Consider the following 15,042-nt stretch of genomic DNA (forward strand, 5'->3'; position numbering starts at 1 on the left):
TCCTAGAAACATCTTTAAATTCTTAAATTGTCCTAAAATCCTACTAAAACTAATTAAAACCATAGAAATGTCTCGAAATTTGAGAAAAATCCATAAATCCTACAAATGTCCTAAAATCATAGAAATGTCCTTAAAATCCAAAAATGTCCCAAAATCCTAGAAATGTTCTGAAAAATGAGAAATGTCCTAAAATCCCAGAAATGTCTTTAAATTCTTAAAATCTTCTAAAATCCTTGAAAGTAATTAAAATCATAGAAACGTCTCGAAATTTGAGAAAAATCCTTAAATCCTGCAAATGTCCTAGAATCCTGGAAATGTCCTAAAATCATAGAAATGTCTTTAAATTCTTAAATTGTCTTAAAATCCTAGAAAGTAATTAAAATCATAGAAATCCTTAAATCCTACAAATGTCCTAGAATCCTGGAAATGTCCTTAAAATCCTACAAATGTCCCAAAATCCTTAAAATGTCCCAAAATCCAAGAAATGACAGAAAATCTAGGAAACGTCTTGAATTCCTAGAAACGTCCTAAAATCCCCAAAACATGTATGGGACAGCTGATTGGCTCCTGCCCTCCTGTTATTTTGCAAAAGTGTCCCTCAGTCAAAGAAAATTGAGTATTCCTGCTTTAAAGTTTTACTACTTTTGTTCTTGTTTAAAAGATAAAATTGTACTTTTACTCATTTGTACTTTGCATGACGTTTACTCGCTTCTCTGTGGTATTACTACTTTATTTTTCTTCCACAGCTGCTTTTTTTCTAACAAACCTGCAGAGTGACTGTCCCAACAAAGAGCTGCAGCCAAGGACGAAAGTCCACCTGTGTGTGTGTGTGTGTGTGTGTGTGTGTGTGTGTGTGTGTGTGTGTGTGTGTGTGTGTGTGTGTGTGTGTGTGTGTGTGTGTGTGTGTGTGTGTGTGTGTGTGTGTGTGTGTGTGTGTGTGTTTAGGGAGGGGGCGTGGTGTTTACTCGTCTGCCTGCAGTTTCCCTCCAGTGTTCATCACAGTACTCGGCAGCAGCAGACATGAGCGGACGAGTCGGAGACCTGAGCCCCAAACAGGCTGAAATATTAACGGAGGTAAAAAATATTTAAAATCAATATTTTTATATTTAATTTTACTAAATGCGTCGATCATCTGAACACTGCGGAGCGACTGCAGGCGGAGTTTTGCTCTCTGTCGTCTCTTTTGTTGTGGTTTCGCTCAGTGATCCTATGGAAACTGCAACTGTCTGCTGTGTATTTACAGTAACTGAGAGCTTGTTGTACCTCTGTGGTACATTTACTGCACTAAAATACACCTTTGTCTCATTTTATTCTACTTTGTAATTCACTAATTTCAGGGAGAAATATTGTACTTTTTATCTAAACACTCACTTATTTAACAGCTACAGTTAGGTACTTTTCAGGTTGGGCTTCTAGTCAAATTTTAGGGTCAAAGAAGTACAAATATTCAACCTTTTCCCCCCAAAGTAAAGATTTTAGAAAAAAATATTTTGAAATGTTTATTTTATAATTATATTTACATTTTATATTAATCTTTCAGCCTGTAAGATGGTTTAATTTTTTTTAGATTATACTTTCCAACTTTACACAAAGTAGTAAAAACTACCTCTAACTCAACAAAAATGTCCATGTACACAATTTATTTTATTTTTATTATTATATATTCTGTTATTGGGTTGATTTGACAGATTTGTCAAGTCTGATTATTTTTTGTAAATTAAACTTCCCAATTTTATAATATATAACATATTTTTATACAAAAATAGTTAACGCGACCTCTGACTTGACAAAGTAAAAAGTTCTGTGCACACAATTTCATTTTAGCTTTTGAATATTTTTTTTGTATTACATAATCTGTTATTGGATTGATTTGCAATATTATTAAATAAAGTAGTGAACATAGATTTTTTTTCCTTGTCGAGGTCGTGTTAACTACTTTGTGTACAGGTGGAAATTTTAATTCACAAAAACTAGTATTTTATCAAATCATCCCATCCATTAGATCAAAACACTACTCTCAAAAGTAAAAATACATTTTTAAAAAAAAACATTTTGTGGAGTTAAAAAGTATTTTTCTCTAAACTTGATTTTTTTGAGGGAAATATTATATAACTTATTACCTGTTGTGGTTAATGTCCCACAATTATTATCACTGATTAATCATATATATATATATATAATTTATATTTTTTTGCTATAGTCACAATGCAATTGCAGTTCCAAAAAACGTATCAGCTTTCAATCCGTACACGGTACAAAGTACAAAGATAAAAAGAAAAAACAAAAGAAAAGAAGCAAAAAACGAGAAAAAAAATCTAAAAAAACAAAAACAAAGCAACAACAAAAACATTATTTATATAGGTATACTGTTACATATATATACATATATATATATATAATATGTACTAATACTAAACAGAGGGGACAGTTGGAGGTACTTGCAGCTTTATATTTACCAAAAAACATGAGAGTGGTGTCAATGATCGCATCAACATCCTGTGAGGAAACTTTTCCAAAAACGTCAAACTGTTTCTTCACACGGAGAGCTTTTTTAACCGCCTGCTGTGTGACCGATGTCGTTCTCCTTCTGGTTCTCTGCCTCCAGTTTCGGGGGAGGATCCAGGACGTCCTCCCCAACCTGCCGGCACAGCACGACCACTACCTCCTCCGCTGGCTCCGAGGTGAGACCAGCAGCCCTCAGCTCACACTGAAACCTGCACACACACACACACACACACACACACACACACACACACACACACACACACACACACACACACACACCTCAGTACTCAGCGTCCGTGTGTGTGTGTGTGTGTGTGTGTGTGTGTGTGTGAGGGCGCCATGCTGGCAAAACAAGCATCACACAAGTACAAGGTGACTTCTTTAGTCCGAACCAGTTAGATAAAGATCCACAGATAAAAACAAAAAACACAGAGGAGCGAAAACAAAAGAAAAAACACCAGAACATCAAATATAACACGAGATATTCACACAACACCTTTAACCCTTTAGACACTGTTCGGTGCATTTCACCCGCTGTTCATCTTTCATTTTTTTGATAATTGTGTGTGTGTTGATGCATGTGTCCTAAATGTAGTCCAGATTGTGTATTTGAGTGTAATCAGTGAATTTGCAGCTCAGCTCCTACAATCAGTCTAAAATACACTGTGGAAACTAAATAGTTACATTCAGACTGTTCAGGTCCAAAAATGCTCCATTGAAACCCATTCAAACTGACATTTTTGATCCCACAGCCATCAGAGCAGAAAAACAGGACTTGTATTATTTCTGGGTGTCATTCTGGGCTTTTGACTCTGAATTTGTCATTTTGACTATTTTCCACCTGATGAGGTCATTTTGACCATATTTGGCATATGGAGGAAATACATGCTATTTCCACTAGGGGACCTGTCACAGTCAATGTAGCTGCTGATCACTGACATATCCCAGACTGTCAGCAGCTACACTCACACACTGACATATCCCAGACTGTCAGCAGCTACACTCACACACTGACATATCCCAGACTGTCAGCAGCTACACTCACATACTGACATATCCCAGACTGTCAGCAGCTACACTCACATACTGACATATCCCAGACTGTCATCATTTAAAAAAAAATCTAGTTCGCATGTACTATATTAAAAATATATATATTTTTTCATCTAAAAACATAGTGGCATCACGATAAAAACCTGGCATTTAAAGGATTAAAATTGTAAAAATTAATGAATATTTGTATATTTATGATTAGGACTGATGTTCGTTAAACAAAAAAAACTCAATGAAAAAAATCATATCAATGCATAATAATAATAATAATAATAATAATAATAAATATATTTTATTTCTGGGTACCTTTCAGGACATTCAAGGTCAAACAACACCAATAAAACAGCATAAAATCATTTCATATGTGTCACCAGACAACAATCCAATCCACTTTATTCATATAGCAGGATTTTAACAAACACAAGGTTTCCAAAGTGCTGCACAGCAAGCTAAGAAGCACAATAAATACACAATACACAATAGGATAAATAAAATCCTATAAAATCAAGTAAAATAAGATAAAAACACAAATAAAACCACATAAAATAAATAAAATAAAATAAAATAAATAAAGTGCACTGCCCGCACAAGATAATAATAAAAATATAATAATAAATAAAAATATAAAAAACAATAAACAATATAAAGTGAAAAAAAGATGAAAATACATCAAAGTTCAACAACTGTGAATCACACAGAATAAGCAAGTTTAAAAAGAGTTACAGGCAGGATTTGAAAATGAGGAGAGAGTCGATATATATATTTTGAAAAGTGCATTTTGTGCACAGAGTGTGTGTAACATTAAAGCGGGCCCTCAGGGGTTAAAACAAACATTTACTGTCGGCTCGGACCTCTGCGTCGAGGACGAGTCAACACTAAATGTTTCAGGGTCACAGGGAGGAATATTATAGGAAATAAATTACTGATTAATGACAAAAGGCCCCGGCTGGCACTGGTTTAATTATTAATAATGTTTTTTTATGTAATTATATATCTTTAAAGTAAAATCTTCATGTGAAACGTGTGTGAACTTCACTGTTGAACTGCAGCCTCTGAACTGTGAGACACGCCTGGTCCGTCCTTCAGTCATGCTAATTATTATTCAACTTCTAACGTCTCAGTTTCGGCAGACTCCCAGGGATTAAATGCAGGAATTTTACATGTAACAGAGTATTTTTACAGTGTGGTTTGAGTACTTTTACTTCAGAAAAGGATGTGTGGGAAGTGAGAAAAAAACGCCACACATCCAAAAAAACAAAACGCCGGCTGCTGATTGGCTGTCAGAATTCAAAATGCTTCACACGCCTGTTTGAGTGAAAAACGGCCCGAGGCTGCAGAACATACAAACCTGTTCCCGTGTTTTCACACGCGGCGGCATCGCAGCCGGTTTCAGTGGAGCACGGAGCGGAAATACCAGAGCAGGAGGCCGCAGTATCGACGGCTGTCAGATAAGGCAGGGGTTAACTTTGCCAGGCCAACGACCCCCAGATTATTTATTTTATTTCAGTTTTTAATTGCTCCTGTAGATTTTTGTTGTCTTATTTTTCTTATCATTCATTTCTGTCCTGTCAGTACTAAACATTAATATTAACAGTAATTGGGTTTAAAAAAAAAAAAAAAAAAGTTTTAGGATTTTTCTCTTTTGTTAATGATTCAATTTTTATTTTTTTAGATAAGAATGAAAAGATTGACATCAAAGGACACATATTTTAATATGCAGTGATTAATAACATCTAAAAATTGAATTTTAATACATTTAAATTACATGTACATTATAATGGCAAATATTAAAAATCAAACAAAGATCTTCTTAATATATTTCCCTTATTTTGTGAAGAATCAGTCTTTCCTCTGTTATAAACATTTCTTGTCATTTTATTCAACAGTAAACATATTTGAGATATTTGTTAGGGCTTTTTATTCATTATATCCAGTGTTATAAACACATTATATTTATAATATTTTTTTAAATAAAAATTAAAAGATTGGCATCAAAGGACACAGATTTTGACATGCAGTGATTAATTACATCTAAAAAAAAGCATCTAAAAATCATTGTCACAAATAATGTTTTTGGTATTTTTTTTCTCAGTATTCCCCCTTTTTTCCCCTCAAAGTTTAAAAAACAGTAAAATACTCAACAAAACTACTCGAAGTACAAATAATTATCATAATAATTTCTGTGTTTGCGTGTTTTTGAGCTGGTAGTTTTGTGGACGTCAGGGGGACATCGTGTCTCTTGGCGTCCACAGTTCAGAGGCTCCGATCGATGCAGGGACTCTGCGGCTCTGTGGGATCAATATTTGCCGTCGCTGATAAACTCGGACAGTTTTACAAACTTCACTAAAAGTCAAACTCTGACAGGTTTTCTCCTGTTTGATTTTTAGATAAAAGATTAAAGAATCTATAAAACTGCGGCAGCATTTACAAATTATTGATCCGCAGAGGAAAAATAGGGCTTTCAGTTTCAGGTTTCACACGTTTTTAGGCACTTATATTTTAATGTATTTTTTCATTTTCATTTTATGTTACATTATACTTTTTATACAAGTTTCAAGAAACTAGTAAAATGTAAAAATAAAACTGTCTAAAAATAGGGAAAAATTTCCTGAAATAATAATAATAATAATGATAATAATAATAATAATAATTATAATTATAATTATAATAATAATAATAATAATAATAATAATAATAATAATAATAATAATAATTTTAAATTTTAAGTAAAATTACAGAAAAAAATACATGTAATTATTTTAATTTTCAGTACGTTATTTCAGTAATTTTCTTGTAATTTTTTAAAACATTTTATTTATTTTTTCTTTATTTTCAGGTCATTTTTGAAAACTTTTTTTAAACTGATTTACATCTAAAAACATTGTGTATTTTGTTCGTTTTTGCAGCTCGTAGCTTCAATGTCCAAAAAGCTGAAGCCATGATCAGAAAGGTGAGCTCTGCTTCTAAACCCTTATTGATCATTGATTATTGATTATTTCTCTCGTCGTGCTGCAGGATGTGATTTGTGACCGTGTTTCTGTCCGTCTGCAGCACGTCGAGTTCAGGAGGAAGATGAACGTCGACACAATCATATCTGACTGGAAACCTCCAGAGGTAAACACACATACGCACACGTAAAGCTTTCTTGATGTTTTTTTCCCTTTTTTGGATTATAACTAATATAACAGAAATAATATATTACTTTTTAGCACTTTTAAGGTAATTTTTATATTCTTTTTTAAATTATTTTTTTAACTTGATTTTATTTATTAATTACTTTATTTTTTTGTGCTTATTTTCACAATAAACACTAAAAAATCCTCACAGTCAATAAAAACAACCCTAAAATAAAATAAATAATGCATCATAAAATTAAATATATGTTTACAAGAATTATAAATACAGTTTTCTGGACTTTTTACCTTTTTGGATATTAATACATGTTACAGAAAAAATAAAATATATTTAAAATAAATAAATAAATAAATAAATAATATAAAATATACATTTTAATTTTGAACATTTTTAGGTAATTTTCTAACTTCTTTTAACTTTTATTTTAATCTACTTTATTCACTTTTTTGCTTATTTCCAAATAATTTCTTTTAACTTTCATAATTATATTATGTAATCTCCCTGCAGCTAATTTCAAAGTCAAGGCCAAGCCGTTTTTTTTATTATTCTGTTGGGTTTTTTTAAAACAATTTTCTGGACATTTTTTTTTGCTGAGTTGCTCAGTGCCCTTTTTCTCTTGATTCAAAAGAAAAAATAAAATCATATTCAGGTCCCAGAGGTTTAGAGGTTTGTATCGGGTGGACTTGAGGAACGCGATGGGTGATGGGTTGAAACTAAACAGAAATATAAATTGATTTTTATTTTAAACTATACAAAAAGATATTTTTGGCAGGATTATGGATGAGGAAAGGTGGTGTCTATTTATTTTTACAGGGTTAAAAATATAAAAATAAATACACAAAAATAGGGATAATAATAAGGACTGTAAACAATAAATTAAAAAAATAATAAAATAATAATAATAATAAAAATAAAGCTTGTAAGCACTGTGTTTGTGTGTGTGTGCATTTTTGTGTGTGTGTGTGTGTGTGTGTGTGTGCATTGCTGTGGTTGATCAGGTGATTGAGAAGTACGTGTCCGGCGGGATGTGCGGCTACGACAGAGAGGGGAGCCCCATCTGGTATGACGTCGTCGGTCCTCTGGACCCCAAAGGTCTGCTGCTGTCGGCGACCAAACAGGACTTCATGAGGACGAAGATCCGACACACGGAGCTGCTGCAGAGGGAGTGTCGGCGCCAGTCCGAGAAGGTCGACCTCAAGTCCTCCTCTTTAGTCCTCCTGTCTCCCTGTGTCCTCTCTGCTTCTTTTATGTGCACTTGTCTCCTGTCCTCTCCTAACCCTCGTCTCCTCCCTGTGTGTCTCAGCTGGGGCAAAACATTGAAGCCATCACTCTGATCTACGACTGCGAAGGACTCGGACTGAAACACATCTGGAAACCTGCTGTGGAGACGTATGGAGAGGTTTGTCACTGTAAAATCAGCATGTTATAAAATACAATACAATACAATACAGTACAGTACAGTACAATACAATACAGTACAGTACAATACAGTACAGTACAGTACAGTACAGTACAGTACAATACAATACAGTACAGTACAGTACAATACAGTACAGTACAATACAGTACAGTACAATACAGTACAATACAATACAGTACAATACAGTACAGTACAATACAGTACAGTACAGTACAGTACAGTACAATACAATACAATACAAAAATATATTTTATAATATTTTATATATAAAAAAATTTAAAATTAATTTCAAAAATTACAAATAAAATTAAAATAAAAATTAAAAATGAAATTAAATAAAAAATAAAATTAAAATAAAAAAATAAGAATTTGAGTTCATTTAATTTAATTTAATTTTAATTATTTTCTGTTTCTTGTGCAGATCCTCACCATGTTTGAAGAGAATTATCCTGAGGGCCTGAAAAGGGTTTTTCTTATCAAAGGTGCGTCAGCAGATCCTCTCACTGTGTTTCAGACAGATTTTGTTTCTCATCTTGATTTTCTGTCGTTGTTGCAGCTCCCAAAATGTTCCCCATGGCCTACAACCTCATCAAACACTTCCTTTGTGAGGAAACGCGACGGAAGATCATCGTTTTAGGAAGTACGGTTTTCTTTTTTTTCCCTTTAACGTCACAAACACACTGATGTTAGACAGAAGTCTTCGCTTGTCTGAACATTAATGACTGATGCAGTGAATTAAAGTATCTTTTCTGCAAAAGAAAATCACATTTACAGACATGTTTACTGTCGTTTCCATGGACACAGTGAACAAACAAGACTGCATAGACTCCATAAAAATTTAATTATTTCCCTTCTTTTAACTCTTTTCTAGCCAGATCAAGACCAGAAGTTTGTTCATTAATAAAAAAAAATAAAAACAAAAATTGAAAGCAAAAGTTCAAGTTTTGATCTTGAATTATATATATATATATATAAAAAAATCAAAATCAATATAAGTTCAGGAGAATTTAAATTTAAATATAATTTTTATTTAATTCTGATATACTTTTGAATAAATTGTTCATTTTTAATTTTCATTTATATATAATAGAAGGTAGTTCTACGAAATATTTTTACTTGAAAAAAGTAAAATAATATAACAATTACCCCAAAATAATAGAAATAAAAAATAACAATAATACAAAAATAATAGAAATAAAAAATAACAATAATGCAAAAAATTATAGAAATAAAAAAAATAATACAATAAAATAAAAATAATATAAAAGGTTAGTAATTCATGACATTTCTGTGTTTAAAGGTAACTGGCAGGAAGTGTTACGTAAACACATCGACCCCGAGCAGCTTCCTGTGGTGTACGGAGGAACCCTGACGGACCCTGATGGAGACCCTCGCTGCAGAACCATGGTGAGAAAAAAACAAAAAAACAAGACGCTGGAGCCGTCAGTGAGTCTCTTTTAAAAGATCCTGATGACAAAAATAATAAATGCTGTTTCAGATAAAGTACGGCGGCACCGTTCCCAGGTCGTACTACGTCCAGGACTCGGTGAAGTTTCAGTACGACAGCAGCGTGACCATCAGCCGAGGCTCCGTCCTGCAGCTGGAGTACGATGTCGCCGCCGCCAGCAGCCTCCTCAGGTCAAAATTAACCACAATTCTCTGTTTTTAGCTTTAATTTAAGGTTGTTTTCATCAGCTCGATTTTTCCTATTTTTATCAGAATTAATTACAAACCTACGGAGCCCCTGAAGGGACACGTGGGGAAATAATAGATGATCGAAAAAAAAGATCTTTCAAGTACTTTTTTTTTCATTTAAATTGATGATCTAATTTTTTTATCCACCATAATTTTTTTTTCATCATCCAATTTTTTCCACCATCTGCTTTTTTCTCCACCAACCAATCTTTTTTTTTTTTTTTTTTACAAAATTTTATTTTTCTTTCCACTATCAAATATTTTTCACCATTTATTTTTTTGCCGTCTTATTTTTTTACCATCCATTTTTTCCACCATCAGCTTTTTTCTCATGTCTTTTTTCATCATCCAGTTTTTTTTTTAGAAAAACTTTTTTTCATTTTGTCATCTATTTTTTTCCAGCATCAGCTTTTTTTCACCATCTATTTTTATTTACACCATCTTGTATTTTTTCATATCCTTTTTTTCCACCATCACTTTTTTCACCATTTTTTTTTGCCATCTACTTTTCTCCACCACTGATTTTTTTTTTTTGCCATCCAATTTTTTTTCCAGTCTGAATTTTTTCCACAATCGATTTTTTTCACCATCTCATTATTTTTTTTTCCACCATCTAATTTATTTCACCATCACTCGTCTCTTTAGCGGCTCTCTACAAACCTGCTGTTGAACAGAGAAGGAGATTTAAAATATATGATAATAAAATCTTTTTTTCCTCCCAGGTGGCAGTTTGCCAGTGACGGAGCCGACATCGGGTTCGGGGTGTACAGACGGACTAAAGAGGGCGGAGGTCAGAAAGTGGCGGAGATGCTGCAGGTTCTGCCCAGCGAGCGCTACAACGCACACCTGGTCCCTGAGGACGGCGGCCTCACCTGCGCCGAGCCCGGAGTCTGTGAGTTCGGTCTCTAACTTTGGAAAAAAGGCAATGATCGTATGAAATACAAAAAATTAGTAGATATAGACCTTTTTTAGTTAGGGTAAAATATCAAGAGGGAAAAAAAGAGTAAATGGCAAACTATATTTATAATTATCATAATTACATATTTAAAATTATGTTACAAAATTACTGTAATTTTTTAAGCACTTTTTTAAAAAATCAATTTCAGGTCATTTTCTTTTTTCATTTTACCAACTTCTTGCTAATTTTTGGTTAATTTCTTTCTTTCTGTCTATCTTATTATAATTACATATTTAAGATTATGTTACAGATTATTACAATTTTTAAGCACTTTTTCTTTTTTCTCTTTTTAATTTAATTTAATTTAATTTAATTTAATTTAATTTAATTTAATTTAATTTAATTTATTTTTACAGATTTTCAGGTCATTTTTGTATACTTTTATTTTATTTTACTATTTTTTATCCTCACAGTACAATATAAATGCAAATGAAATACAACAGAAATACACGAAGAATGTGAAATAATAAGTTAAAGTACAGTTCGACTCTTTGGAGGTGATTCGATGTGAGATAAAACTTTCTATCTTTCTCTCCAAAAACGATGATGTCGCTCTTTTCTCTGTTAAGTTGGAGAAAACTCCGTCCGGTCACTGATTTGATCGATACGGCGACACAGACGCTCTGCAGGCTCACAATCACCGATCAAAGTGATTATTTGTACAGTTTGCCGGCTGTTGGTGACGAATGATCATGTCCTTCGTTTCGTGCAGACGTGCTGTGTTTCGATAACAGCTACAGCATCCTGCAGTCCAAGAGGGTGAGCTACAGGGTCGAGGTCCTTCCTCCTGCAGAGGGACAGACGCCGAGTCCACGCAGCCGCGGAGACCGGAGGCTGCAGTGAGCCAGGACACGCCGAGTGTCACCGTCAATACGTTTGTATCAGACAAAAATGAGCGTTTAACACCATTTTCTGCAACATCGAACATCAAATTTATGTATCAGTGACGAGTTAACGTTGTAGTGTCGCTGGTGCAAACAGATGATCGAGTTTACTGTTTATTTACAGTCAGTTTGAACGTTTCGCTTTAATAAGTTCACTCTTTAAAAAACGCCTCATCACAACATGGATCTAAAAAAGTGTTTTGTGATGATAAAATGACGTTTATGTCATCTTTTCCAACAATCACCAACTCTGGTTTGGTTGAAATTAACCCTTTAAACCTTGAGCAAATTGATTCTGTGAAAAGAATATATGCAACTTAACAAGACACAGTCCCAAAAATATGCAAGAAATTAGTAAAAAGTAAGAAGAAAATGATTTGAAAATAAGCTGAAAGAGGGAGAATTAAAGATAAAAACAAACAAGAAAATGACTCCAAAAATGTGAAAATTAAAAAACATACCTGTATACATTTTTGTTATGTCACATAATTCTAATTTTATAATTAGAATAATTTTAAATATAGTTTTCTTGAAAAAAAGAAATTCTTAATAGTCCTATCCTCTCCTTAAAAAGACGATTGTGTTGTCATCCTTTCCTATTTTCTCACTATATATTTACACACACACACACACACACACACACACACACACACATAAATATATATATATACATATATATAATCATTTCGCAGAACATGAACACTGTAACTCTGGAAATAAGCCATGAGAGCAACATAAATATAAATATAAAAGATACATTAAACAACAAAAGTAAAAACAGTAAAAGTGCATAAAAAGCATAACAAAAGTTTATAAAAATATATATAAATTGGATTTCATAAAAAACAAAAGCACAGAAATGTCTCTTAAACGGCTTCTTTTACAGAAGTCAGTTTCAGGCCGTTTGTGCATAAAAACAGAACATAATTAATTTCACATCGGACTGAATCGTCCCGCTCAGCTGACTGAAGCTTTTGTGTTTGAAAGCAGCCGAACAAACAAACAAGCAAACAAACAAACAAACAAACAAACAAGCAAACAAACAAACGATACTCTGAACACATTTTCTGCACGAGGTCGTTCATCATCTTGTGTTTAATTGTACATTTATTCTGCTCAGGTTTGTGTTTAAATGAAGGATGTTTATAATAATAATTATAATACATTTTCTAAATCTAATTTCAGCTGTGAAAAACACCACAAAGTCAAAAATAATGCAATGGATTTTTTTTTTTTTAATTTATGAGGAATCTGCATTAAGTTTGTATTTTACTTGTAATAAAAGAACTTGAACTGAAACTGTTGGTATTTAATATACTAACCCAAACACATTTTTAATTAAACGCACTGTAGTATAATAAACTACACACCTCAGTAACACACAAATACTTCAATTAACACCCCACACACACGAATATGATCCTCCAAAATGTTGAATTGTTGCAGATCTTTTGTATTAAAATGTAAAGGTGTACTTCATAAAGTGGTCAGGGAGTGGAGTGTAATTTAATAAATATTATAAAATATATTGCAAACACAAAAAACTTCATAAAATTCAGAAGAAGAAAATTAAGAAATGTGTCATCAGGAGAGGCTGACCGCCTTTAAATATTCACAAATTAGTGCTGACAATAGACAGAGTGAGAAGTTTCTGTGTATCATTAATCATCATCCAAAATCTCATTAATGTACCTTTTTTATTTTATTTTATTTTATTTTGATTTATTCTAAAACACAAAACTGCAAAAAATCCAGAAAATAAAAATGCATCAGGAGAGATTGACAGATTTAACTTAAAGGCACAGAGTCAAAAATACATATTTCCCTCTCTTACCTGTAGTGTTATTTATCATCATATGTTTTTGATTTTGGGATGAACTGTATTTTTGAGAAGGAAAAAAAATGGGGAAAAAAGGAAAATGGGAGCACGCAACATGACCATGCTATAAAGATAAAACAAAATAAAATAAAACAGAACAAAATGATAAATAAAATAAAATAAAATAAAATAAAATAAAATAAAAGAAAAGAAAAGAAAAGAAAAGAAAAGAAAAGAAAAGAAAAAAGCTGTATTACAATTTTGGAGTAATATTTACCAGCATGTCACAGCAGACTGACTTTAACTAGTTTGACCACCAGGTGGCAATAAGAGCAAAAAGATGCTCCATGTTTTATTACATAACTGCTGGTCACTAAATATTAAGACCTGATAATAAAGATGGCTAAGAAACATTAAAATAAGAATAAAAATGATTAGTTTGATGTGATTATTTGATGTGTAGGGACTTTACACGGGTATTAGCCGTTTGACTCAACCTTAATTTAATTAAAAGTAACGTGCATTTTATGCGCATGGATGTTTAGTTTGCATAATTGCTGTGATTCTGCAGACGGATGAAATCTCAGCTGCAGAGAGTTGATGTGAGCATGCAGCAGGCCGGCCGGGCTCGCTGCCAGAGGGATGCTGCAGGATGAGGGGAGGGGAGGAGGGGGAGGCGGGGGTGATGATGGGGGTGCACAGATGCCATGTGCCTTTACGTAACAGCAGCTGGCTCCGGAAACAAGCGGAGGATGAGAAACCGCTGGACGCAGCAGCAGCAGCAGCAGCAGCAGCTGCATCATCAGCAGCTGCAGCTGCAGCGTCCCTCTGCCGTGTGCCGCATCGCCCTGAGCCCCCGTGTGTGTGTGTGTGTGTGTGTGTGTGTGTGTGTGTGTGTGTGTGTGTGTGTTTCATCAGCTCAAATTCATCCTCATCATCTCATTTTCTTTTCGCTGCACTGTGTTTTGACTCATCACAAACTAAACCCCTTCCCCGCCCCCCACTCTTTATTACAGCCTCTCTCTATAAATTACCTGGAAAAGTCATAGAAGTTCACAATGACATTTTCCAGGCCTGGAAAAATCATGGAACTTGTAAAAATGGTAGAAAATAGTTTAAGAAAAAGCATGGAAATGTGTTGTGTAATAAATTAAATTGCATTTATGTTATATAACAGTAAATTTGTTTTAAAAAGTCAGAAAAACAAAATGTAAAAAATTAAAGTAAACATGCTTTCCAACTCTTAGGGCCTTCAGGTTTGGAATTCATGTTTTCTTTAAAAAAAAAGTCTATTATTTAAAGTTTTTGGTGATTTTTATACAAAACGTTATCATTTTTGGAGATTTTTACATTTTTATTTTTTTTTTAAAGAAATGTTGATTACTTTTGTCTTCTTTTGAAAAAAATGTTTTGCAATTTTTTTTAAAAATGTTTTTTTGGGCAACAGGTTTGGAAAGCGTGTTTCCTTAAAAAAAAATTTTTTTTCTTTACATTTTTTAGCGATTTTTAAAGAAAATTTAAGAAATATTGAGATTTTTCTTTTTGGTGATTATTATAGAAAACCTGAAAAAAT

The 15,042-nt window shown here is 33.0% G+C and overlaps 1 protein-coding gene across 2 annotated transcripts; it reads left to right on the forward strand.

The window, feature by feature from the left end:
- The first annotated feature begins 958 nt into the window (after positions 1 to 958).
- On the forward strand, positions 959 to 12,949 carry sec14l7 (SEC14-like lipid binding 7). Of its 2 annotated transcripts, XM_088071092.1 has the most exons (12): positions 959 to 1,074; positions 2,606 to 2,681; positions 6,465 to 6,508; positions 6,610 to 6,672; positions 7,692 to 7,880; positions 7,997 to 8,092; positions 8,535 to 8,595; positions 8,670 to 8,753; positions 9,414 to 9,520; positions 9,612 to 9,751; positions 10,531 to 10,700; positions 11,479 to 12,949. In XM_088071092.1, the coding sequence occupies exons 1-12, from the start codon at positions 1,021 to 1,023 to the stop codon at positions 11,607 to 11,609; spliced, it is 1,215 nt and encodes a 404-aa protein (XP_087927218.1). In that variant the 5' UTR covers positions 959 to 1,020; the 3' UTR covers positions 11,610 to 12,949. The 2 variants fall into 2 exon arrangements, with proteins under 2 accessions (XP_087927218.1, XP_087927219.1); XM_088071093.1 differs by lacking the exon at positions 6,465 to 6,508 and having other exon boundaries at positions 1,032 to 1,074; positions 6,574 to 6,672.
- The last annotated feature ends 2,093 nt before the right edge of the window (positions 12,950 to 15,042 follow it).

The sequence above is a fragment of the Plectropomus leopardus genome, chromosome 20 (assembly GCF_026936395.1).
Source record: "Plectropomus leopardus strain MGB_pleo_1.0 chromosome 20, ASM2693639v1, whole genome shotgun sequence".
Lineage (NCBI taxonomy): Eukaryota > Metazoa > Chordata > Actinopteri > Perciformes > Serranidae > Plectropomus > Plectropomus leopardus.